The 27,263-nt window shown below is 40.4% G+C and overlaps 1 protein-coding gene across 3 annotated transcripts in view; it reads left to right on the top strand.

Annotated features, from left to right (window-relative positions):
* Window positions 1-21,636, top strand: part of ELAVL1 (ELAV like RNA binding protein 1) — a 46,264-nt gene extending 24,628 nt beyond the window's left edge. Inside the window, exons 3-7 of one of the 3 annotated variants that reach the window (XM_033003079.2) lie at window positions 1,394-1,497; window positions 2,321-2,474; window positions 5,905-6,130; window positions 11,976-12,089; window positions 13,410-21,636. In XM_033003079.2, coding sequence (XP_032858970.1) covers window positions 1,394-1,497; window positions 2,321-2,474; window positions 5,905-6,130; window positions 11,976-12,089; window positions 13,410-13,734 — 923 coding nt within the window. In that variant the 3' untranslated portion in view covers window positions 13,735-21,636. Of the gene's footprint in view, window positions 1-1,393; window positions 1,498-2,320; window positions 2,475-5,904; window positions 6,131-10,410; window positions 11,335-11,975; window positions 12,090-13,409 lie in introns of those variants that run through there. The other 2 variants (XM_033003080.2, XM_042794159.1) reach the window with 2 other exon arrangements.
* Window positions 21,637-27,263: the final 5,627 nt, after the last annotated feature.

Here is a 27,263-nt window from a genome sequence, read left to right on the forward strand (position 1 = left end):
CTGTTGCAATTGTTCTGCAGTCAGTCTATCATGTATGCTGTTAGTAATAACGCTGCGAGGGTTATTTGGAGCTTCCTTCCATCCCTTGTGGCGTTCAGACTTGTAGGCCTTGATGCCTTCAGTAGACTGGTGATTGTTTTTTCAGTAGATGGAGGTAATCTGCAGTATCCGGTACAGCCCTTTTCTTCAGTTTGTCTGACATTTTGTGCTAGGATAATCACCATTTTAATTTTTGGAGGTGGGGTGGGAGAGAGGTATATTTGGTGTTTCTGACATGTCTGGACAGCTAAGAAAACTTCCTTGCCAGCTAAGACTATTGCAAAGCCACACTGTGTGATTAAAAAAGGCTATATTTCAGGAGAGAATCCTCTACCGTAAAGATTAGCTATGTTTAGAAGACCAACAATGGAGCTTAATAATAACTTAAAAATAGTATATTGTTAAAGTAAACTAGCACATTCTCCTATGCATGCTTACAGTTTTCTCTAGAAAATCCCATAGATGTGGCTGAGACGAGAAGTTGTCTGAAAAAGGTGTATCCTTTACTGAATAGGAGTTGCTTTATTGCACTGTGACAGTCATGAAAGTATTTTAGTTATTAGGTCTACAGTGATAAGAGCTTGTAATTGTTGGGAAATTGCAATCCAAAATGATCTTAGTATGTAGTGTTATAATTGATAGCAACATTTGTGGAGGTTGGAGATAGAAGCAGAACAAGTAAGTATCCCAATAAATATCCTTTGCCTTAAATGTTTTAAAGACTTGTACAATTACTTTCAAATTATTTTTCTAAGACTTAAGAGTAAACTTATGTAAAATAATAGTACATGAATTGTCTGCATTAAAGACAATTTTTCATTCTTCAGTTTCATTCTGTGTTTGGGAGACTTACTGCTGCTCATTAACTGGAATGTATGAAGGATTGAAAACTTTTTTCCCTCTTGTCTCCAGGAGTGAAGGTTGGAATAGCTCCAGAGAAGAGTAGCTTGATGATTTCTTACCTAGCAGTTCATCCGTTGACACTTTCTCACTTTCCTCTCTTTTATCTACAAGAGTTTGTACTAATGAACTTTGTGAAATTCTTGCCTTTGTTTGATACCCATTAAGTTTACAAGGCTGTTCAGAGTCTATATTTTAGTCTTGAATTTCTTGCTGTTGATGGATCTGTGGCTGCCTGATACGCACCGTGCTTGAAGACAGAGGGATAACCGAAGTGGCAAATGGAAGAGCTTATGTATGCCAGCCTTGGGAAACTTCTTTGGCTTATTTAAATATTTGCTGTGTGGATTATGTTTATTTCGAGTGCACTTTTTCTCATTTGCATTTCCTTTAATTTTGATGGTGAGAACTTTCTTTTGTTAGGATTAATTTTAAAAAATGTTCTTCCATGTAGGGCACAGCTTAGGCTATGGCTTTGTGAACTATGTTACTGCAAAAGATGCTGAAAGAGCAATAAACACACTGAATGGCCTCAGACTTCAGTCAAAAACTATCAAGGTAGGATGTCGAGATTTTTTTTTTTTTTTTTTCAGTCTTCTATGAAAATGGCATTCTAATAAAGTTTGTTCTGGTGATAAGGCTTGTGTGCTCCCCAGCTGCAAGAGGAGTAGAATCTAGAAAGAGAGTAGTGAAGTGAGGTGTTTAGCCTCTCAGGTTCTGTAACAGCTTTGTATTCAAAGATTCCCCTTTTTTCATTCCCACCATTTTTTACAGCAGTAGGTGGGATCATTCCAAAATGTTGCCAGGCTTTAGGACTCACATACATTTCAGATACTTGGTGATCTCTATTTTAAATGTGGTAATACACATGTACTCCTTTTCCAAAATAACAGCTAGTACTGTGTATGTAGGAAATCATAGCTGCTTAGGTGATATTTGTAACTCTGTCTAGTAGCAGAAATTAAGATAGAAAACTGCACTCCAGCTGATAAAATCTTTTTATGAAGATTTAAAAAATACACTGACAGCACAAGTTCTTGGTGTGATCTGTGGTTACTGACAGATCCAATATCAGTCAGAACTTCAGACAGGGATTCTTCAATATAGCAAATACGCATTTTAGAAGCATTGATATTAGTCTACTGCCATCTCTCTATAGCAATGCCATTATATTCTTTATCTGTTGGATAAGCCCCAAATTAATGGAGCTATATGAGTTTTCTCTTCTGGCAATTTTCCCCTACTTGTTCTGCTTTTTTGAGCTCCAGTAAAAAATGCCTATGTTGTTTAGTGGGGAATAAATGAAAGTGACTCATAACAAAATAAGTTATTCTTTCCTATTTATACCTTAAACATACCTTTTTTTTTTTTCTTTTTACAGGTTTCCTATGCTCGTCCAAGTTCTGAAGTTATCAAGGATGCTAATTTATATATTAGTGGACTACCGAGGTCAATGACACAGAAAGATGTAGAAGATATGTTTTCACGTTTTGGGCGCATCATCAACTCTCGCGTCCTTGTGGATCAAACTACAGGTGAGTTCTGCTGTATTAGCTTCATAAAACTGTAGTGTATATAGCATGTTTGACATTTTTCTGAGACTGGTGGTTCTTAAACTAAATTAGACTTTCACAAGCTAATAATGACATCTGGTGTCAGCCACTGATATAATTTTAATGGGATATCCTTTTCCAATGATTTTTTTTTAAAACACAGAATGACTTAGCTGCCTCCTCTGCTAGCTTACAGTCTAAACCTTGTAGCATATTTTATGCTCTTATTGTGAGGCTGAGCTGCTGGTTTGCCAAATTACTCTTCTGCTATGACACCTGATATTACTGTAGCGCAGTGTGCTTCTGGGCAATGTTTTTAATCTGGAGTGCTAACATTACCTTTATTTTACACATATGCAACTATTATCCACAGGTAAATTCCAGGCTGTAGTTACATATTAAAAAGCAAAACAATAATGCGTTTTGTCTTTTATACCAGCTTGGAACTCATTCATACAATTTTCTCATATTTTAAAACATTTGAGGTGTTTTAGTCCTCTGTGGTTACTGCTAACCAACAGAATTAATTTAATACACTTAGTAGTAGCCTACCCTCTTGAATTTTCTGAATGTATTTTGTTTATTAAAAAAAAAAAGAGAGAGAGAAGGAAAAGGGAGAAGTTTAGTTAAGCAAACAGGTCAGGAGAGACCAAAGTTAAGGATTTCTTTTATAATGTTAACTCTGACTCTGTGTTATAGTGTGTTTTCAGAGTTGTAATTTCTTACCTAATTATTTCAGACTATATAACTGAAGAGTGTGTCTTATGTAAGGTGTTCTGTGTTTTTTCCAGTAGCTCATATGTCACATATAAACTTTGAGACAACTTTTTCAAATGCACTTTTTATTTGATTATGCACGTGTTATATTAGAATAAAAGATAATCTAATTCAAGCAATTAGGTAGTATGTACATTTATGTGCAGTAATTAAGCAGCAGCTTTCATGCTCTGTGAGCAATCTACTGTAATTTAGAGTAGGCCATCAACAGGTTTTGGAGGGATTAATCTGACTAAATGCTGAAGTCTACAGTGTTAAGTATTTCCATCAGAGCTAGCTCCTTGTGGAGGCACCTGCTTTTAAGTGTTTCGATTTGGTCAGACCACACTGCAAATTTGATTGTGTGGAAGAGAGATCTGAGGTGACTAGATGAGATCTGGATACTGACATTGTAGACACTCCAGTGTTGAGTGAGGAAAATCCTATCCTTTTCTAGAGAGAAGGATTAATTTTGTCCACCTGTGAGGTCTGTATGGTTCTCTCTAGAGCTAGTTATCTAGGTGACAGCTATAGGTAGAAACAATAGAAAGACTTCTAGAGCACAGAAAACTTACTAATACAAGTGTCCAAAATAGTCGTCCTTCTTTGGCTGGCAGTGGAGGCTAGCTAGCTAGCTAGCATATACTTACTTGGCAGAACGATAAAATGAGATGATAGAAGTCATACAATTAAAATTTCTCCAGAAGTAATATAGTTTTCATTGAGTGTGCTGAGAGATGATGCTGTCTAATTCAGTGTCAGCGCAGAATATTCTGCTTACTTTCAAATAACCGTAATGTATTGTTTGAAGAATGTATTCTGTTTACATTATAAAGTTCAATGCATGCAAAGCCTTTCCCTTCAAGAATGTAGCCGTAGGTTGGCTTTAAAACCTGTGTTTCATATCTTGATCTAGTCCCAGTTAGGACAAATTTTAATTTTTGTTTTTAAATACACTTTCTTTAGCTTTTGAGAATTAATCTGTTTAAAAATATCCCTTTTACAATATTTATATTTTCTAATGAATGCTGTGATCGATCAAGTGGGAAATACTAAGATGAACAGCGTGGAAGTGGAGAAGAAGTAACAATGAGTTGGGCTCTGGGACAGCCTTTGCTGACTCCCGGGCAGTGCCCCTGTTCTGTGTCTTCCCAGGGTGGGGCATGTGCTTCCTCCCAGCACAGAAATGCTAATCTCCCTGGTATTGGAGCACATAGTGCCATCAGCTCTGATTTGATGAGCACTTCTGGTCCAGCCTCTCGTTTTGGAAGTAACCTGCAGGAAATCAAAAAATGGAATAACTGCTTCCCAGGCTGACTCCTTTCCAGATCACTGGAAACACCAGCCGCACAGCTGCTGCTGGCCATCCCCTGCTGTTCTACAGTTCTTTCCTTTAAAAAGTGCAGTGACTTAGGAGATAGGCTTTCTCTGTGTGACTTTGCATACTTAACAACATACAGTAAACAAGATGAGTCGTTATTTATGGATGTTCTCCTAGTGCCCCAAATAAAAATATGCCTTTCCTAGAAACCATTTTCTGGGCAGTGGTAGGGGCTGGGTTCCCTTTGCCTGCCTGCTGCACGCCCAGGGTTTTGTCATGCAGCAGGCACGGCAAAAAAGGAAACGCATGGCATTTCCTTCTGTGAAATATAGGGAATAATGGTCAATTTTTATAAACTAATTCGTGATTTATGATAAACGACTTGTGAAACTATCTCTGAAGATTGCCCTGTGTGGGTGTAGTGTAGGGACAACATAAAAGTGTATGATATGGCCCTTTCTGAAACACAGCTGGTAAAGTCCTAGAATTAATCTAGCCACGATATCTGCTTTGGAATTAAATTAAAACAAAAAGTACTGGTTTAGCTTCACTGTCACAAAGAATATTTCCAGACTATTGTCAAGTCACAGGTGAGAAGTGAAGGGTGTGGGGGAGAGATCTCCTAAGGCATAACTTCTGCCTCAGTCAGGATTACAGCATTCAGAGGCTGGTGTCTGGAACTAGGGGGGAAAGGAGAAAACATGAATGTTTAACAGCGGTGTAATTGTTTCAGTACAGTTGTCAAGAGGTAATTCTTAATCAGTTTTTAATTAATTAAAAATAAGGTATGTGACAGCTAGAAATAACGGACATGATGTAGATAAAACTGTGATGTCTTCGTTACAAAAGGTTAAACTACTTCATTACAGTTAGACCTTCGTGCCTGCACCTATGAACCAGAGTGTTTTCAGCATGGAAAACTGAAAATATTTGCAAAAATCAGTGTCGTTTTTGTGTTTGCAGATGCTTTTTAGTGGTAATCAAAACTAAGGAATTTTGTTTTGTTTTTAACCAACTGGAATTAATTTTTTTTTAATCCATTTCAAATGTTGCAAGGCTTTTTTTGTTAGTGGAAATGTCAGTTGGTGATGGATTTCATAGAATTCTACCACATTGGATTTTTTTAAGTGTTTGAGTCATTGTGGTTATGGCTGAAATGAATGTATTAATCTGTTTTATGTTTCTTAATTTTGAAGCATTAGTAAATGTAGAGAACTTGAAAGCTGTGACCATCGAAATATTTAACTTTTTTGTTTTTTGCTTTCAAAGTTATTTTGAGTTTATCCTGAACTTCATTTTTTTTTTTTTTTTTTTTTTTATTGGTTTGGTTAAAAGGTTTGTCCAGAGGGGTCGCATTTATCCGGTTTGACAAAAGGTCAGAAGCAGAAGAGGCAATTACAAATTTCAATGGTCACAAACCCCCAGGTTCCTCCGAACCCATTACAGTGAAGTTTGCAGCCAATCCTAACCAGAACAAAAATGTGGCACTGTTATCGCAGCTGTGTCATTCACCAGCTAGACGGTTTGGAGGGCCAGTGCATCACCAGGCGCAAAGATTCAGGTAGGTTAGGAAGAATAATGCATTTAAGGCTGTGCTACTATGCCCGTGTCCGTCTGGGAGACTGTACTCTTGCAGCTGTGCAGTAATACCTCCATTGCAGCATGCGTGAATGAATACACAGTGCACCGTATGTCCTGCAGTGTTATGTAAATAAATCGTTGAATTAAAATATGATTTAAGAAAAATCTTACTTGTAAAATTGATATTTAAGTTAATCATGTAAAGATCCATACACTGTGGTATCTGTTTCTACTCACTAGTTGAGTGCATAGCGAGATGATAGAAAGCAGCAGATTCCAGCTGGGAATTGGTAGGTGCCTGTCTCAACAGATCCCCATTCTGTACTCCACATATCTGAATGCAGATACAATTTGGCAACTTAAAGCTCTGAACCATTGGTTCCAGCAGGGAGGTGTCATAGTAAAATAGGAAGACCTTAATTCTGATTGAGAGATTCTGTGAGATTTCTGCCTACATCTTGAGCTGTGCAGTGTTCTGTCACTCCATGAGTCCTCAGAAGTTCAGTAAGATTATTGAGTAATTGCGATGTATTGTCTCCTTCCAGAGCTGTGGAGGATATTCTGTATTTTGCCTTTGAGTATTGCTGTAGTTGCTTAGAATTGAATTAGTTGCTTAGTTTGAATTTTAATTGCTTCAGCTGCTTAATGGAGGATGTTGATAGTTGGACTGTGCTCTGGAAAATGCATTATATTTGCTGTCTTGCAGATAAGTAATTCGTTTTATGAAATGTGTTCATGAGAGTTTGAGAGTAGTGTTTCCCTGTTGAGAATTTACTTTCTTCTTTTTCTCCTCTGAGGTATCCAATTAGCTCAGTAAAATTGGACTAAAAAACTCAAATAGCTTTTTGCAGTACTACTGTTCCAGTATTGCTGTGACCTTTCACAATGCTTTCCTTTACACCTAGCTGTTCTTAAAATGCTAATGTGTCTCCAATGAGAATTAGTACTTTATAGTCATCTGTTATTTTACACTAAGGGTGATTGAACAGGTTGTCCAGGGAGACTGTGGAGTATTCCTCCTTGGAAATGCTCAAAACGGGGCCGGAATGGGCCTGAGCAACCTGTTCTAGGTGCCCCTGCTTTGAGCAGGGAGATCTACTCGGAAGATTTCCAGAGGTCCCTGCCAACCTCAGTTGTTTTCCATTTCTCTTCAGCTGTAGCCCAGGCAAGTTTAGTGCAGGCAGCTCCTCAAACAAGATTTCATTTCTCTGAAGCGCTTACCTAGATCTCTGCAGCCAGCCCCTGTAAGGCACACCAAGGAATGATACTCTTCACTGTTGGCCATTAGGTGAACTATTGAATTTACACATCTGTCTTTTGCAGTAGCCAGAGATTCAGTGTGTCCTGGTCCGAGTGAAATCATGAGGCTTATATCTCATGTTTTCTTTCTTAATGCAATTGGACATTTTCATCATTCTTCCCCTTAAAATTTATAACAGAATTAAGATGCATCAGAATAAGTAGTATAAATAATATTCACATCTACAATTAAGTTACGAAATAACTTTAATTCTGTCCTGTAATGATCACTTGGTAGCAGTAAGAATTATTAATATATTTATGTTAATAGTTTCAGTTGAAACTAAATTTTAATGACCAGTTCCTTCATTGTTCTTTTATTATACCATTAACAACAGGATTAGTGTTATTTGCATGCATTTGCTATGTGTCTACAGGCACAGGTTTTCACAAGTGGCGATACAATAAAATGTTCTGTTTCCCTGTTCCACTCCTGCTTCTGTGGTAACTATGTGCACTCGGGTTGTTTGTACCCAGTGCTCATTTGCCAACCCGTTTTGGCCAACTTCTCCTAGTTATAGGCTTGATGATGAGGAAGGAGCTAAAGATTTTTAGGTACTACAGATTGGCAGAGGTGGTAACAGAGCAATTCTGGGTTAAGCCATGTGGTTATGAATATGCTGTGGAGACAAGATTCACCAGCTGACTTGAAGACAAGAACTGTCCATCTCTATTCATGTCTTGTCACAGACTTGCAAGAACTTTTAACTCGTAATATAAAACTTCCTTCCCTCAATTACACATGCATCTGTACACGTATGTACATGTATGCACAACACATACACCATCCCACAGCCCTTCTTATTTTTCTTCACACCTTCGGTGTTAACTGCAAGTTCTTCTAGTGAATATTCCTTAAAGGATGCTGAACTTAGTGAGTTATAATTATTCATACTGTAGTAAAGCTTAAGAACCTTAGCTTGGATTGGATCTCATTTGTTTTGTGTAGTGACCAAAGCATGATGAAGGTTAAGCTGTTTCTAAAGAGCTCACAGTCTACATAAATTACAGTTGTAGCCTCTGCTGCAGAAAGGTTGAATACTTAAATTGACATTTTGATTACACTTCATCTCATTCCATCATATCCCTGTAAATCCAGGATTAAACCTTTAGTATCTCTAATTTGTAATTATTAATTTCCTACAGATATCGCTCAGACTCTGTTTAATGTTCTATTAATCCTTTGTAGTTCCTGTGGTATTTGTGGCTCACATCAGGAACTGCTCTTAATGCCTTGCCCCACTGCAGTGCTAGGTTCATCTGCTAATTCTGAGACACAGTCCAAAATGCTTTCAGTTTCCATCCAGGAGGAGTGGTGCTGCAGCATGGGATTGTGTTTGGAGGAAACAGAGAAAACATCTGGGTCAAGGGTTTCTTTCGAGTGTAAGATTTTACTTAAACAGAATACCAGATCTTTAAGTGTTGAATTCTGAAATTAAGCAGTTTTGCTCCTAAAGCTTGAGAAGGCTGGCCAAAGTCCCTAGAAGTCCTGTGCTTTTACAGTTCACTAGAGCTTTATGCTAGAAGAATGTTCTTTCAGATCTCAAAAATACTCCCAGTTCAGCTGGTTTTGCTTTCAAACTTGTTCAGGATTGGAGCCAGTTCCCACTAGACACGCTTCTGTTGATACAGGAGTCCATGACTTAGGTCCAACATGCCTAAAAGGGGGAGTTATGTCTTGATAATTCTTTGATCAAGGGGAAATTTGAGAAGACTCTAGAGTGTTTAACCCTGTTGCTGACATTATTGTTTGGACAGCTCCCATGAATCGGTTTGTTTTTGTTTTTGTTTTTTTTCACTCCAGTGAAATTGTTTCAATTTTCAACTTCTAAGCCAATTTAGATGCAAGTTGTCTGTATTGAGAATGCCACAAAAGCAAACATTTCATTCAGAGTAGTACTTCATAGAAGCTCTAGAAGAATGTGGTATTGAAACCCCTTATTTTGATTGCTGCTGCTTTCTGATATGTGGCTGTTTGATTTAATACCCTGTTATTTTGGGGTTAAAGCTTGTATCACTGAATTCTCAACAAGACTCATTTTGTACACAGTAGATCATTCCTATCTGTATTAGCATATAGGAGAAGAATTTCCGTGTGGGGAAAACAGTGAACATGACCAGTATCAGTGTAGTTGAACTCCTGCTCTGTGAAACTATTCACAAATAAAAAGATGCCAAGCTCATGTGCGAAGGCAACATAGGCTAATATTAAAAATATTACTGCTCATTAGCATTGTGTAAGCTGTGGGATTGCTCCCACTTGTGATGTATAGCTGTTCTCGGATTGCAGTGAAGATAATTCAGCAAAAAGAATTTATAGAACTTTCATAGAACTAGAAAGAAATTGTTTTTGTTTAGGAGTGTCATTTCTGAGATTGTCTTATAGTGTGTTAAAATAGTCCCAAAATCTGTTAAAGGAAGCTGTCTGTCTCATAATAGTAGAACAAAAGGTCATTCATATAATTGAGAAACTTACAAAGTGAAAAAGATTGCAATTAAAAATACGCTGTGTTAATACTTAATGCCACAAGAAGTTGGAGTTTTGAGGACAGCATGACTTAAAAGAGTCATCCATGGGTGACATAACCTACAGATGCTTAGAAAGGATTGAAAAAGCAATGTGGAGGAGACAGTATAAAAATAAATACAATAAAAAAAGAAGACACCAGCAGTAAGGATAAGACGACTGAGATTTTAAGAATTCCATTAATATTGTAATTCAAACAACATTTTTTCTGAAACATCTTGGATCTCTGTGGGCTTTTGTGTTGTTTGCCCAAATCAGACAGTCTTTTAAACATCCTTAGTAAGTATAACTTCCTAAGAGTCATCTTAAATTTGTGTGGTCAAAAAAATCTTTTCCTATAAGGCAAAGAAGTATTACGCCAGCTGCTCTTTGCCTGGCTACGTACAGGCTGTTATCCCAACCTAACCGAGAGATCTTGTGTCCCTCTTGTGCAGGCCTTCAGTCCAGGATAAGCATAGAGATTTATCAGATCAGCTGAGTTGCAGTAGGAGCCTGTTCTACTCATCGTGTGTGCTCTCACTCATGGCAGATGTCCTGTGTCGTGCTTCCAGGTGGTTGCAAGTCTAAACGTAAATTCAGCCTTCCACATAGGTCTAATCCTATACCATGTTTACTGTCGCTTTTGCAAATTATTTTTGATGGTTGTTTTTTAACCAACCAGAAACTTTTGTGAAAAGTTTTTTTTCATGTGAACTTGGAAAGTATAGCTTCATTTCAGAATCGTGTTAGATCTGGGTAAGAAGGAGATTATGTGTGAGGTGATATTTCCTATGGTGTTTTTTTTCAAATGACTTTTCAAGTCTTTTAGGGGTGTTTTTAGCTTTTTGTTTTTTTAATAAACCTGTAACATTTTTGTGAGTCAAAGCAGGAAGAGAGGAGAATCTGTCTGAAAACTAGTGTATCCAAAGAACAGAGGTACTTGCTATTTTAAATTATTTTGCCTGTAATATGCATTTAGATTTGTTGTCTTCCTGCGTTCAACACCCAGCTGCTCTTCTACAAGTGTTTCCAGTCCTTGATGTACTGTTGATCTGGGCTTATGGGCAGAGCCCGAGGCTTTATAGGAAGCAGGTTCAGAGCTACACTGACTGCTGGAACCAACACCATGCAATTCTGAGCTTAGTGATTTTCTGCTCCCATATATGTGAGCAGGAACCCAAGACTGGTGATCTGTTGAGATGAAAACTTCCCAGATATTAAGATAAATACATCCTCCCAGATCATTACTCAAATGGAAAGAAACTACAGAGCTGAAGGTGTCTGTCAGAAAAAAGTAAGTGTATAAAGCATGCCAACACAGGAACATTTTTATCTAAAAGCAAAATAAATAGTAGATATGTCACCGCATAATCATCAGATCACATGGATTAGTGCGTCTCATTCACATTCTGATACTCTTAACTGCTTTTTCAGTTTTACTGTAGTACAAGGATTCCCAAACTTGGATTTGCTTGGGGCTGGCTAACAGTGGCAGCAGCAGTGAGTATGTGCAGCACGAGCTCCGGTGTGTCCGCACTGTGCTCTGGAAACACCAGTGTCAGGCAGCCAGCTGGGCGGCAGCCTGGCTGAGCCACCTCGGCTCCGGCTGCCTCCAGGCAGTCGGCAGCAGCTAGGGGCTGATGGAGAGGAAGGGCTCTGCCACCGGGGCTCCCCCCGCTCTGGGTGCAGGAGGCTGTAATAGCTCAGGTGTCCGAGGGAATGAGCGCTCCGTGAGCGCTGGAGAGCTTGGGGCGGGGGAGATGGTGACTGAGTGGTTCTCTTGTATGAGTGCATCAACCAAAGTGCCGCACTGAACATGAGCTGACTTCCCTGTATGTATGTGTGTGCTGCTGCAGCTCTGCTCCCCTTCCTTCTGATACGTGTTGCCCTGAGCCCTCCCTTCTCTATAAAGATAGCAGCAGCTCCTATCTTTATGCAGGGCAAGCAGAAGTCAGTGGGGAAGTGTTTGGCACTTAATGCAGCGTTCACTGCCCAGACATCCATTCCCTGTTTTCTCCAGGTCAGCAGAGAATCAGGAACTGCCACCGCCATGTTCTTGGCAGAGAGCAGCACGTGTACCGCTTTTAAGTGGTTTGCATATCACCAGTGGTACACCACAGTTTGGGAACCCCTGGTATAGTATAATTATATTTCTACAATCACATGACCTCACATTTTTAAATAATACATAAGCACAAGGGATCAAATCGAGTTTTTTTACGTTAACTTTCACATTTTCTGACCTTTGAGTGCTTAGCTGTGCAACTGTAATACTGCAGTAAAATATTCTGAAGTTTTGAATTTCTAGAATGGAGACCAGAAATAGTATAAAGGGGAATTAGAGACGTAGGTTATAGGAGAAAATAAAATAATACAAAGCAAGACATAGAAGAGAGGTTTTTTGCTTTTTGTTACGTATAAATACTACTGGAGTACTATGCAGGAGGCAGTGTTTAGGAAGGTGATTTAAAAAATCCAGTTCAGTAAAGTCAGATAAGTTCTCCTAATAGGAAGTTGGTATAAAATTAGTAAGAAGAAAACCATACATGCATACTGAAATTGTAAAACTGTATACTTAAATGTTGTTATCTGTTTTGATGTTTGAAAGCTACTGCAGTTAGAATATCTGCATAACCATTATTAAGGAGTAAAAACCTGAGATTTAAATTCTATAGCTAGAAATGTGGGGCATACCAGCTACTGAGAATTGACTAAGTGCTAATATTTCCTTAGCTGCCTAATAGCTGTGAGTATGCATGACTGTGGCTTATTTAGTAGCCTGCTTGTATTGGGAGTGTTCACCTGCACCTGCTGCCTTACGGTAGAAAAAGGAGTAGGTTTTACTCTATTCTACAAAAAACAAAACAAAAACAAAAACAAAAAAACCCAAACCACCACAATTTCAACTCCTAAAAACAAAACGCCCCCTCCCTCCCCTACCCCAGCAAACCCCAAAGAAACCCTTTGACTTAAGAGTTCCCAATATACTATTTTAGAGGCAAGATAAAGGAGGATATGGAATGCAAACTCCTTGAGCAAAATAAGTGGGAGATGCCTGAGGGTGGCTTGAAGCAAGCTGGGGCTTCTGGGGAGGCGTTGCCCGTTCTCTGCACTCGAGTAATTCTGTCCTGATGCCATGGAGCACTCGGAACAGACTAGCTGAGTTTCAAAGATCCAGGTCCCCTGTGAAGGTGATCATGTAAGCTTGCCTTGCAACTGTTCTGTTGCCTACCTATTTCTAAGGATAGTTCCCTATTGATAAAGTAGTTGGAATACTTAACTTTTTTTTCCTGGCAGCTGTCAATTTGATTGTCAATTTGAATGGGGAAACATTTCTTTCTGGCGGTTTTGATGTCCATGTAGAAAATACTCATTCTCAGTTGCTTCCCATTCAAGTTAATTTGCTTAATTGAATTGAACTTTTACATGAAATATTGTGCTTTTTATTTGCTAGGTTCTCTCCTATGGGTGTAGATCACATGAGTGGGCTTTCTGGTGTAAATGTTCCAGGAAACGCATCTTCTGGCTGGTGTATCTTCATCTACAACCTTGGTCAAGATGCTGATGAGGGAATCCTCTGGCAGATGTTTGGCCCCTTTGGTGCGGTTACCAATGTGAAAGTTATTCGAGATTTCAACACCAACAAGTGCAAAGGTTTTGGTTTTGTGACCATGACAAACTATGAAGAAGCTGCAATGGCCATAGCAAGTCTTAATGGCTACCGCCTGGGGGACAAAATCTTACAGGTTTCCTTCAAAACCAACAAGTCCCACAAATAACTTGCTCGTGCTTTTTGTATGGAATAGATAATTGAGTGACAGAAGTTGAAACATTTTTGTTAGTGTAAAACTCATTTTGCGCCAATTTTCACAAGTGTTTGTCTTAGTCTAAATGAGAAGTGAAAAAGGTTTTATATTCTGGGATGCAACTGACATGTTCAAATGTTTGAAATCCCACAATGTTAGACCAATTTTAAGTTCCTTTAAGTTATTTCATTTAAAACATGTTAAAAATCCCCTGAAAACTTCAGTAGATTGCATTAACTAGACCCTCTGGATGGTGGTAAAATTGAAGCATGCTTTCACTTATGAGACTAACATTTGTTCCATTGAATGTCTGCAAAAACTGGAATTTTCTGAAAAATATCAGGCTGAATTAATTAATTTTCTTGGTTTTTATGTTGTTGTTTTTCCTACCCATTCCCCTGACCTTCTCTACCCCAGACTCACTAGTATGGAAGAAAAGTTGAGAAATACTAATGTTTTAGTTGACAGTAAATTGTTTGATCGTTTAATATTCATTACTACATATATAGTTGAGGATTAGGCTTTTTAAAGTCAAGGTCTTGTAAGTAGTAGCATGCCAGCATAACTTTTAACACCATTGATGAGGTAAGTTGCACACTGAGCAGTGGCCAAGCTGTCAAATTCAAAGGTTTTAGAAACATTACTTTTAAAGCCCACTTTCTGAGAGGAATGGACCAAAGAGTTTCAGAGAAACTCCGGGAAGATTTCAGAGTCAAAATGAAACTCCAAAAAGAGAGTGTGAATATATGTTGCTACTTTATCAAACTGAATCTCTTCTGTCCAAATACTTAATGCATGGTGCACTACTTACTGGTACATTATAATGCAGCAAGATACTTACTCATTTTCAAAGATCATTATAGTTTGAATTCCTTTGGTAGTTCTATTTTGTAAAGAAAAAACAGTTATAAACATTTGAGCATTGTATTTCTCGCATCCCTTCTAATGAGTGCTAGATTTTTCTATTTTAATAGGATTTTGTTTTGACAACTAGCTTTACTTATTGAACACTCAGCAGAAAAGTACTTACTACTTGCAAGTTAGATATTAACAGAAAAAACCTTTGATTTGTAGATTTAAAGATTAATCCCCCAAGTTTTCTGCAGACTGCCTTGAAACTTTGAGTTGTTCTGTTTCTGTTAATTTTCTTTTGCTTTTTTGTGTTTTTTGTTTGTTTTTACTTTTGCATTTAAGAACATTAAATTTGATTTTGTTTTGCTCAAATTTTGTTTTGTTTTTTATTTTCTGTTATTTTTTTGCTAAGTATTGCACGAAGTGTCCAGCTTTCAAAGAGTGTTGTTTTAAAAAACTGTATTCCTCTTTAAAGAGTTTTAAGTTACTCCTTTGACAGATGAGTAGAAGAAGAAGGGTTGTGAAACAAGAGCACAACAATAAATCTGTCACATAGTTTCTGTGTGCCACGAACTGATGTAACCCTGAAGGCGTTCTATGGTAGGAGACCTGGAAAGGATTACTCCATCAGGTAAAGGCTGCGTAAGGATACTGTACATGACTAGAGCACAGCCTGGGCAACTTCCAGGTCTAAAGTTTATGTTCAGTTGCCAGAAGGTAGATCAAACATGAATAGGAGGTCATTGGCACTTTTACTGCAGTGTCTCCTTTTTTTTGCGTGAACCTCTACCAGTCCCAAAGCTTGTTGTCAAATTTCAGAGGCCGTTCCGTGCTGCCTGCTCGTGTCACTCCGTTCGTAGCTGGCCTTGCCTTGTGTTTGCAATTGTTTCTCCTCTTCCGCAGTAGGATCTGCAGTCTTGCACAGCCCGAAGGAGTCTGCATCGCCATCTCTGCACCCTGCCACCGAAGAGCAGCAGAACTGGCTGCCCCTCTGCATTAATTACCTTCAGCAGAGTCCCGGGAGCTGCTGGTATTTCTGGAACTGCCTATGGCACACTTAAGGCCGAGTAGATGGGCCCTGGCACAGTGCACAGCCTCCCGCTGGCTTTGAGCTCGTGTGCCACGAACGTCACTGGAATTTTTGCTATTAGGTTCAGCCTCGCCTTTCCTGCCAGTGCTGTTCACTCTGCCATCTCTTGAGAGGCACGATGGTCTGTAAAACAGTGACTGTGACAGACCCACCAACCGACTCCGACCCCCCAAAGTGTGCTCTCAGGCTGTCCCAGATGTTTCCACCAATTTATCATAATTCACTTATCACTTCAGTGGATACTACTTTTCTGTGTACAAGGAATTTGGCCGCATTCAGGGGTTCTCTCCCAAGTTAAAAGAGCACAGTGTAGGGATGTCCTCATGCTGTGTCCCATCACCTTTTAAATTGACACTGTCCTGGTTCACAGGAGGGTCTGCCATCGTTTCCAATTCCCTGTCATTCTCTCTTGCCTTATTTCATGTAAGATTAATTTTCAAACTAAATGAGAGTTCCTGTTTTATCACAGCATTTAGATGGGTGCTCAGACTTCCAACAAATGACATCCAAAATACGACTTTGCATCAGTAATCATAACAAGCATGCTGGTCGTAGCAACCGTATTGGCAGCACGCTGCTGTGAGCTCACCAGCTGTCACTTTTTTTAAAAACTTTTCTTGGAGGCTTTTTGGCATCGCTGTCATCTGACTACTTCCCTATATTTCCATCTTTCTTTGCTAAATAAGAAGGAAATACAGGAAATTGTTTCAGTAGTGGTATGAAAACATCTCTTTTAGGAAACATCTAATCCCAGCTTTCTTTGATAGTAGCTCTGAAAATAGTTACCAGGCAATTTGTGTGAGCAAAGCACTGCTGCTTGAGTCAGCAGGAAAAGAGGAGAAAAAAAACCTGCTGAATTATCAAGAGCTGGTACCAGAAGTGTACGGTCTGCACCATTCTAACAGTCAAGAAGTACCTGACATAAATAGCTGAAGTCAAGAAAAAATATATATATTCTTCCTACTTTTGGTCCTAAACAATAGCCCGTGCATCCTACTAGTAAAAAACAAAAGGAATCTTCTGGAAGTGGAAACTAAAATTATAACAAGTAACTTGCCAGCGGTTTTTGCTGCCCAAAAGGTGGGAGCAACTGCTTTGCTTACCACACCACCCAGCATAGCCTCCTTTGAAGCTCTCCCTTGGACATACTTGTTTGAAGAGAGGTTTTTGCCTCTTAATCCTCAGGGAGTTTAGAGAAACTGCGGATAGACTCTGCTTTTTTATCCTTTAATTTGATGAAACATAGACATTTTTTTCAGGTGACATTTCTGTCTCTGTGCTTAAAAGGTCTTTGTAAAACCAAAGACCTGTCACAAACCAGAGGTCTCACCTTTCTCATGAGATCCAGTAGCCTCAGTAAGATAGAGAATACTAGAAATTCTTCAGTGCTGGATTAGGACGGGATGATCATATTTCAAAGACCTGGATTTAATGGTCCATGCTGGAACTGTGCTGCAGGGAACACCTGTGATGGGAATGTTTTGGGGTCCTTTAGAGTAGGTTAAAAGCCTCTCAGGACACCTCCAGGTACTGAAGGATCGGGTGTAATTCCCGATGAAAACGCCTAGTTACGGCCACGCTGCTGCTGCAGGCTCTTGCGTGTGTGTTGAAGAGAATTGCGGTGCCTCGGAGGCCAAGGGCATAGGGGGTTTGTGCCAGCATTTTTGAAGGGATCTATCTGGCTTTTTGTGAACCTGCAATTTGGTGACGCCATTTCCTTTTTACACCTTATCAGACAGACAATTATGGTGACAAAATGAGAAGCTTATCTGTCGGTGTTGAAGAAGAAAAGGGGAGAGGCTTTTTCATCAGTCTCATTTCGGCCAGGGTAGCTAGCCTCAGAGCTGAAGATCTGCCAACTGCGAATGCGAACAGCAGGGCCGGGGATACCCTTGTCAGGCTTCAGCTGGGCTCTGTTTTCAAATGGACCTGTTTGCTTCGTGTCCAGAGCTCACCTGCTTTCGACAGGAGAGGATCTGTTTGGATGGGAATGCTTAGCACTTCAGCAGAAACTGGCATTTGCTTTTCTAACTTTTTCAGGTGGTGAGTCACCTCGGGTTTTCACTTTGCTGACCTTGAGCCAAGTCCGTGTACAAATCAGTCACCTTTGGCTTCTGTGGCAACAAAAAGGCATCTTTCTGTGTGAGGGCAGGGTCGTGACTTCAGGGCTTTGAATGTTAAGCCAATTATCTTTTTCAGGAAATGTTACCAGTTGAATATCTGGTGTTATTTTAATTATCGCTTTGTCACTCTTCCCTTTAGAATCACTTTGGTTTATCTCGTATTTCTTTTGAAAGGGAAGTTCTGCTGCCCTTGATACCTATCCTTTTCTTTACTTTTTTCAAATACTACTTGTATCTGACACTCCAGGTAGTCTCTTACCAGGCCTAGGCACGGCTGCTGAACACGCTTGTTATGGGGCTGCTTCCAAAACTGCACATGAGCAGTCGTCATTCTCTTCAGGATGGTGGAGTTTCACTCTAAAATGAGACAATGCCTAGTTAAGAGCAAAACTGCCCTGGTCGTGGTTGAAAACCACCTCTAAGCAAATTTCTCTGAAGATATTCTGGTCTCTAGTTGTGTTGTACAGAATAAAAACAAATTTTAAAAAATTAATCAGGTTTTCTTAGTATGTAAAAAAACTTGAGATTTTGTCAAAACCAAAATTCCTTAAAGACTTTATCCAGACTTGGTCTTTCCCAGTCTGTTGATTTATTAATAAAAGTTTTTGTTCCTATTTGGCAACTTACAATTGCTTCCCAGATTTCCACTATGAATGGAATTCACCCCTGTGCAGAAAGCTAGCCAGAAGCCTAATCACAATTGAAATTTTGTTAATCATTTGCAATTAGGGAAATTTCACAGTAACTACAGAAAAGGACACGAATGTTGCTGTGTACTTTGTATAAATTGGCAGAGGCAAGTACAGTGCCTTCAGATGAGGAGATGGCAACATGAGAAAAGCTGTAAGCATGCGTGGAATCAAAACGGCTTAATGTGCTGAGTTCTCCTGTGATTCCATTTTAGAAGGTGTCTGTGTGCTAAAGCGTTGAATTTATTTTGTTCTTCAAGCTACGTGGTCCTCAGTTTGGTTCCCCCGACACGCTGTGCTCCACCCTTGTGTCTAGAGGGAGGGGAACCGGCGCTGCAGTTAGCGTTGCCTCCTGGGCTGAGCGGGGGCCGAGCCCTTGGCTGCCGCGCGCCCTGGGCCTGGGAAGGGCCTGGCACCCACGGGGGGGGGGTCAGGAAACACCCCTGTCCCGACCAGCGTCCCCACCGTGGCCGGTGTCCACGCGTAATTTCCCTTCCCTTTGGTTGGTCACGTTTTTTCGTGTATCTGTGTCATGATAGCATGAAAGCCACTGAAAACGCAGAGGCGCAGTCACTGAAGTCAGATACGTTTCTCCCTGCAGTGAGTACGAGCTGGTCAGTTTATGATCGCTTGCGTTTGTCCCGGTGACCAAAGGGTGTCAGCGTGGAGAGGACACCGGTTTTTTTTAGGGGCGTTGAACATCGTAGTAATGTTATTTATACAAAGCAATTAAGAAGCTTTAACAAAAAAAAAAAAAAAAAAAAAAATTGGCATAGCTACATTTATAGAAACACTGTTCAGCAGTTAAAACCAAAATGATGAAATAACTGTAAAGGTGATCCGTTATTTTGAATGCTAAGTTTTGGAAATGAATAGTCTCTAAGGTCCTTAAACATTTATTATAATTTTATGTTGCTTTAATGTTCTGGGTAAGGTCAATAAAGTAGAGATTCTTCAAATACTTCAGGAGAGATTTTTTTTCAGTGTATTCTGAACTGTAATAACTGAAGTTACTTTTTGGATAGTTTACAGTTACACATGTGCTTTTAGAAAAACCTTCGGGAATGTCCCCATGTTTACTTTTTTAACAAAATAAACAGGTCTTATAATAAAAAACTGTTTATTGAAAGTAGGTCCTCTGATATATATACCTGCAAAATGTTAGGGTTTGTGGGAGGTTTTTTAACATGCAGTTTTTTGTGAGCTGCTGACGGTGATATCATGGTTCGATCACAGAAATCAAATACAGAGCGATTTGTCCTAATGCTACCTCTGTCATAAGGGTACCCTATCTTTGACTTCTGTAATGAGGAAATTTGTCCTTTGTAACACTGTCAGTGAAGCACCTTACTGTAACATTTCTACTTCTAGGCTCCTAAGAATAGCTTTAGAGTGGAGGGACCAAATTCCCAGTCAGCATAAGAAAACACAGCTCCCTTGAGCTCCCTTAGTGGAGCTGCACTTGTTTTATTTTTTTTTTGTTTCAATTCCACCCCACCCCTGAACTGAATTTGTCACCCTAAGTACTTTAATCTCTATATTTGGAAGCAGAAGACTGTCTGCCATAGGCGAGTTCCACTAACGTAGCTCTGCACTTCTCAATGTTGGATGCTCAGCACGACAGAACTGATAAATATGAAGGTCAAAAAGCTAGTGTTTATTTTCAATGTTTATTATACCGTATTGGTTTTTTACATATTAATTTAAAAAATGTGGAGTTCCTAAAAAGGGTCGCAATTACATCCCTCTTGCTTGTAGGAGGTGGTACCTGCATATTTTGTGACTTCTTCATGACACAGCTGGCAGAATGGAAAATTGCAGTTAAGTGTCCACTCTTAAATTAATTAGATACAGCATCACTTTTGTTATTGCTTTTTTGTAGTAGTCTTAGGTAGTGAAACGAAACAAAACTGTGTCATTTTCTCCTTCTGCATGATTTAAAAACGAGTTGAAGCCTTCACGATCTCTAAAGCAAAACACAACACCCAGTGAGTGGATTGGACTTTAAATCCTGTTGCTGTTTTTTCCGTCTTGCTGCGGTCATTTGTTTTCTGTCACACTTGGTAAAACATTGACAAAGGTTGAACCAGAAATATTTTTCTGTTGAGTGGAACTTTCAGCACTTAAATTCTTTTTGTTGATAATGATGGAAAATCAGTAATAGTAGAACTGCCACCTGAAACCTTGAAAAATTGCTACTGTGTTCACGTTTTAGAATCCTTTCGCATACTATTATTCCTTACTTCTAAACATTTTTGAGCAACTTTTCAGTCGTACAGCTGAACTTTTTCACTTGGTCATTGAGAAGAAAATTACTTGAGACATTTGAAGCATAAGTTGGGATAAACCTTTATTTGACCAGTAATTTTGAATAATACTGTACTTCTAGTCTTTTTATTGATTTAATTTCCCTTAACTTATGTAATCTTTTGTTTATAAATTAATCTGTTTGTGGGACAGAAGGTTTTATCAATTGTTTTCCATACTGTACAGTATATGGTTAAACATTTTGTATATTTAGTGTGTTTTTAAGTTATTGATTTGTTTTATATCAAATAATTTATTTTTCAGGTACCATTTTCATTTAAACTTTGTTTTTACATGGGTTTATTTTAAATAAAGTATTACACTGCTTTCCAAATGTCTAAAATGAAGTTGAATCCCATTGTGTTATTTTGAGACTACATATGTAAATTAACTTATTTTAGAATCAACTGCAAAAATGTACCAACTTCATACTTCGGTTGTGCTTCGATCCAAGTGCTTGGAAATTTTCTGCAATTATTTTTGAGCAATTTGAAAAAATTGGAATTTTCATATTGAAACGGTTCAAAGATTTGTTGAGTGAAGCAGCAGCTTTGTAGAATCCCGTGGATGGAATTATGAGCATTGTTTTCTATATGGTATTTTCAAAATTAAATGAAACAACGCCTAGATATTTTATGCTAGTGTTAATGCTTAAAATGAAATGATCTGTCAATAGCGCAAAGGAGTTTTGTACTTTTGCCACATGTTCATTACTGGTTTTGTTGAGTACTTGTTTGGAACATACTCACGATGTTTTTAAATGATCCGTGATGAAAGGTGATGTACTTCAAAATAGAATTAGGCTTTTACTTAATTGTTCATATTTTGTCTTTTTTTTCCTGCAGGAATTGGATTATTATTGTGCAATTTGGAATTTGACATTTTTTTCAGAAGAATCTGAACTGTGTTCATGAATAAGCTAATCAAGCTTACTCCACTAAAGGTTTTGTTACTTGTAGCCTTATTAGAAAGATGGAATTAAAAGAAGGCGCATGATTTCCTTTTTATTTTTCAGGAAAAAAAAAAGTTGTTCTCTCCGTCTTACGGTGTTCATCCTGATTAAAGCCAAACCAAAGCCCAGCTCCACTATTACTCAGAAATGTGTGTTGAAACTTTTGAAGCGAGCTCGTGGGAACCCGAGGGCCGGCGGGGCCCTGCGGCTCCTCGCTCTGAGCGGGCTGGGCGCCCTGGGCGCTGGCGGCCGGGGGGCAGCTCTGTAAATGACCTTCGTGAAACTCGGTCCTTTCGGTTGTAAGGAATCTCTGCCACTGTCGACTCTGAACAGCCCGTGTTCAAGTCTTGGTCCCTTTTCACCAAGACAAGTTTTTAAAGATTTGACAAAGTCGGCTTCTGAGTTTCGGCAGGTGCCCTGCTGTGCACTCGGCCACGGGAAGCGCCTGTCTCTCAGAGCTGCACTAGTCACCATACCTTTGAGGCACTGGCTCTGATTAGTTTCTTAATGATTCACCTGTGAAAGGGGATGTAAAATAAGAAAAAACCAGGATCTCAGATACGATAACGCGGAATGGATGACAATGCTGCGTCAGCTCAGGCATCTCGAGGCAGTGGAAAACTATATTTCCGTTATTTTTTCTTCTTATGGGTGTTGCTCAGTCCAGCACTGTTCACCAAGTTGGAATTGCTCTTTGTGCTAAATCGGTAAAGAGCAGACCTGGGCATTTCCTGTTACTGCCAGTGTAACAGTGGGTTATTGAATGTGCAGCATCTGTTGCCATCAGGAATGCTTAATCACCAGTGCAGAATTTTAGACCTTTCCTGGGTTTTCCTTTGGATGGAGCTGGGGCAACCACTACGTTCTTACTCCCATTAGGTGTTAGTCCTGTGTGTTTCACTCTCTGTGGTTTCATTCTGACCACCATTGTGTTTTCCAGGTTTTTCTTCTCTGAAAAATCATGAAGGAAAACATGCATTAACCACAAAAATACAAAATACGGCCATGTGAAGTATGGGCCCCTCTCAGAAATGGCTGTTTTCTTCAAAAGCAAAACAAAATTCAGTGTAGACTCGTGAACCCCCATTTGGAGGTTCTGGTTTGGCAGAATCCCCCATAAACTCCCTGGCTTTAGATTCTTCCCGGCTGCTCTGCTGGGGGGCCTGCTGGGCTATCCTGCTGTTAAATGTCCCACCCTTTCATTTCCAGATACTGGGCGGGGGGGAAGGTGTTAAACTACCCTGATTTCCGTCTTGCTGGTATGTCAGGAAACAAGGTGGAAAAAATTTCATCCTGTCTTCATATTTTAATCTGTATCTTCTGTCTAAAAAGGAACCCCCAAACCAACCAAACGTGGACAAACCCTGGTGTAACGAGCGAAGGAATGTCCTCCTGGGCCGTGTTAACGGCGCAGTTAGCTCGGGGTTTTGTCTCCCGCAGTGGCACTAAGGAGAGGAGAGCCCGGGGAGCCTGGCCATCCTCCCACCATCCTTTCTTCATTCCCCCCTGCTTCCCCAGCCTGCCCAGTAGGTCCATGTCAGAGCAGCCCTTCCTAGGCCCGTGCCTCCTCTCCTTTTGCTGCTTGATTTTTTGAAGCTACCTTTTCTTTCCTTAAACGGTCTTCTGCTTTCATCACTTCCTGACAGCAGGAGACGGGAAGGAAAAATGGAACACTTGAGGTAACTTCTTTTTCCGCGTGTGTTACCTGTGCAGTTGAATTAAGGTGAATAAATAGAGATGTTTCACTCTTTGCACTGTGACATACTTTCTTTTCTTTCTTTTAAAAGTATTTATTTATAGAAGCAGTGAATTTAGCAAAATGGAAATCCGAATCTGGTTTGTCAGAACATCACTTCTAACATCTCATTGGCAAACATTTTTTCTTCGCAACAAGATTAATTCAAAGCAAAATTTGTCACAGTTAAAACACAGATTTGTTTGAATTGTAAGTATAGTATATGATGCTTTAAATGTTGAACTTTTCAAAATGGATTGACTTCCCTGCAGAGCTGTAGCTGGAGTGCTTATTAAAGAACATGTTCTCAAACTTAGAAGGAACTTCACTGATTAATAAAAACGAGTTTGGGGCTTGCTGTATTCTTTGAGTAGGTATCAGTGGACCTGTTGAACTTACTGAACTGAAATTCTGTTTGAATGTGTTGGAACAGATTCTGCCCACAAGTCCACCCCGGGTATGCTACAAAGAAAGATCATAAAGAGAGCAGAGCAGAAATTGTGTGGCGTAAGAGCAGCGTTGAGTCAGTGTAGAGAGCACCGAGGTGGTTCCCTGTGCCAGGGGGCCCAGGCCCCGGCTGGGGTGCGGCGGGAGGAGCGTGCGCTGTCGGCGCTGCAGGGCTGTGCTGCGGCAGCCTGTGCGCTGCTCTGGGGTCGTGCCACAAGTGGGTTTGGTCTCACTCTGACCAGACTTGCAAAATTCGGGATAGAACATTTTTGTGACCATGTGTCCTGCTTCACCCTTCTCTCCCAGATTGTTCCTTCTACTTTGCATCTTTCAAGAGACACAGCATGCGTATACGTGTGTGCACACACACAGTACCGGTGGGTGTGTATGTGTGCGTTAAAATATATGTAGACTATATGTATAGATCGTTTTAGAATACCTGTATGTATCTGTTAATTGTATGTATTAATGTTGTGTACCTGCTGTACGTGCACATATATATGCTCTTCCACATGCCTACACGGTATAGAAGTGATTCATACAAAGATGTCTATCCTTACAAATCCAATCTTCTATGAAACTTCATAAGGTATTGTTGGCAGTAGTGCAGTAGTGTGATGAACGTGCTGTGGAAGTTTTAAGAGAGTGAATCTCCAGCTGGCTGAAAATTTAACATCCAAGTTTTTCTAAGGTTTCTGTTGAAATAACTAGAAAATGGCCACATTGATACACTGTATCTTAATATTTCTCAACAGTGGTCCTGTAATGCACAATATCACTGCTTTTCAGGGAGCAACTGCCATTCACTTCTCCCTGTGAGACAAAATGCCGTCACTGCTTTTGGAGTCAGTAACTTCTGAGATTATTTTCATTTTATCCTAAACCACCCTTACTACATTTTTTCCTCTTTCTGTTTTTACCATGTTTCATGGGCTTTAATGTTTTAATCATTTCTTACTGCAGGAACGGAGGAAGAAAGACAATTCAGCTTCCCGAAGGACTGTGGTTCTAGTGAACTGGCAGTGACTGACGGCCCGTGCCGTGGCGCTCAGCACAGCTGCCTGGGGTGCATCCCTGGGCCCTGGTCCCCCAACCCCTGTCACTGGATGCCGGGAGAGACATCCTGGCTGCTTGTGTTAGCTTAGATAAAACATACTGAAGCCTTGCCCGAGTGCCTTAAGTGCTTCTTTAATGAGCAAGGCCAAGTGAAGGTTTGAGGTTTGACACGCTGCCGTGCCTTTGCCCTGTTCACTCACTCAGCTAGCATACAGGGACTCGCACCACTTGCTTTATTCCGGGGCAGTGGTGTCTCCAGCATTGAGGTAGTTCCTAGGGAGTGTTCTGGCTGTCCTGGTGTGCATCTTGTTACCTAACCACAGTAATTCTCAAGCGCAGTGCAAGAGGTGCAGTGCAAGACGGAGTCTTGTGTCGAAGCTCCGGGCTTTCCTCCCGACCTCGGTCTGCAGCGGGTCCAGCTGGGCGGGTTTGAGCCTCCTGTGCTCCGGCACTTCTGCCGACCGGGGTGAGGGCCTGTCTGCCCTCAGGTTGGTCTCTCCACGTTCGCATCACAAATACTGACCTTACCGCAGAGCAGCTCTACTGTCCACTGCGTGAGATCGGATTTCCCAGTTCCTTTGGCAGTATACACGGGGCTTGGGTGATGGAATAATGCAAGCTGATCATATCCAAGAAGCAATAAACAGGGAAAAGGACAGACTTTTTGTTAAACTGATTAAGGCAGCCTAACATAATTTGTGAAACACTCCTGCAAAGGACAAATTGTTGAGGGTCTTGTAGCTGCGGGGTGTTAAATGCAGTAAAAGGAAGGTGTGTCTGCAGGAGTGTTAGCGACTGCTGACGTAGGCTTTGGGTTGAATGGGAGGGCTGAGCCATTTCACCCTTTTGCTCGGTGAAGAGGGTGGCCGTCATCTCGTCCAAAGCAAACTTTGTTCCACAAACCAAAGGAGGAGGAGAGGTGTGATGCCCTACTATGAACGAAGATGGAATGTTTTTACTCAGAAGTGCGCTGGTGTTTTGTAGTCTGTCTGCTAGAGCGGGATCAGCTCACCTGCCGAGCAGTGGGGCTGGAGCTGTACGGACAGCCCAGGCCTGGCCACCTCCTGCTCCTTCCTGCAGCTAGCTGAGTGAGAAATTCCTTAGAGCAGCTGCACGTTCACCGTGTCAGCACTCCTATCTGTGTGAAAGCTTAATGGATTATTAAAATGCGTGTGATACGGCTTCAACAATTTTTTTGTATTACAAGAGGATTTTGGATATTGAAGTCTAAAAAACCACCCAGTAATAATCATCAAATGTTACTGCAGACCTAAGTAAGACTCCAAAGGTGATTCTGGATATGGTTTTAGGTGATGGTGTTGCTATGAATGCTCTAGTCTGCCGCCATCATCTCTGAACCCTCCACCATCACCTTATTTGTGCTCATAAAACTGTTGACAGGACTTAAATGAAAAATAGGCCCCACGAGTGGTTACTTTAAACCCAGATACTTGTTCTTCCCATGTAGTCCTACAGGGATATCTATACCAGCACTGCTGAAGGGGCAGTTAAAGCGTGGGCTCAGGCAGCTGAGCTTGGGGCTGCCTAAAGCGGCACTGCCATCGAGAGATGCACTTGAACGTGCTTTGAGTGCTTGGTGCCGGCTGGGTGGCTTGGTGAAACCAGAGGAGCTATTCAGGGGAACCAGCTAGACTGGAAGGTGGGCTGTATGGATATGAAGGACAGTTGGAGTTGCTGCTTAGTCACAATTGCTGGTACAATCACCAGTCCGTGTTCTGGCAAAATAAAAAAAAAAAAAAAAACCACACTGAAAAAAATCCAACCCAAAATATTAAAGGAAAATAAGAGTAAATGGAGGTGGGGGGAGGACCGGCGAGCAACAAAATACATGTAAAAGATAAGGACGTGAAGGAGTTGTTTGTGATGCTGCAAGGTGGGATAGAGAGAGACTTCGTTTTCAGCTGAAGTGAGAACGTGGTGTACTTCACGAAAGAAGGATGAGTGATAAATTAAATGTACCTACAAGGGAATGACTGTGTTAGTGGATGCAAACCAGAAGAGACTAATGTGTTCTTCAGTGTACATGCATCATTAGCACCGGAGTTCAGGTAGTAAAATTACATTCTTGTCAGTCTTGGTGGTATCTTATGAGTAGGAAATGACAAATAACAGGCAAGTGTGTGTAAGGGGAACGTGTCGTGGGTCGGTACAGCCCTGTTAATGTGATCTCTCTGCTGTGCGATGTGTTTCAGTAGGCAGGACACTTACCCCTGCAAAGGGTTAAACCTAG

The sequence above is a fragment of the Tyto alba genome, unplaced genomic scaffold, assembly GCF_018691265.1.
Source record: "Tyto alba isolate M040663 unplaced genomic scaffold, T.alba_DEE_v4.0 Super-Scaffold_20000042, whole genome shotgun sequence".
Classification (NCBI taxonomy): Eukaryota; Metazoa; Chordata; class Aves; order Strigiformes; family Tytonidae; genus Tyto; species Tyto alba.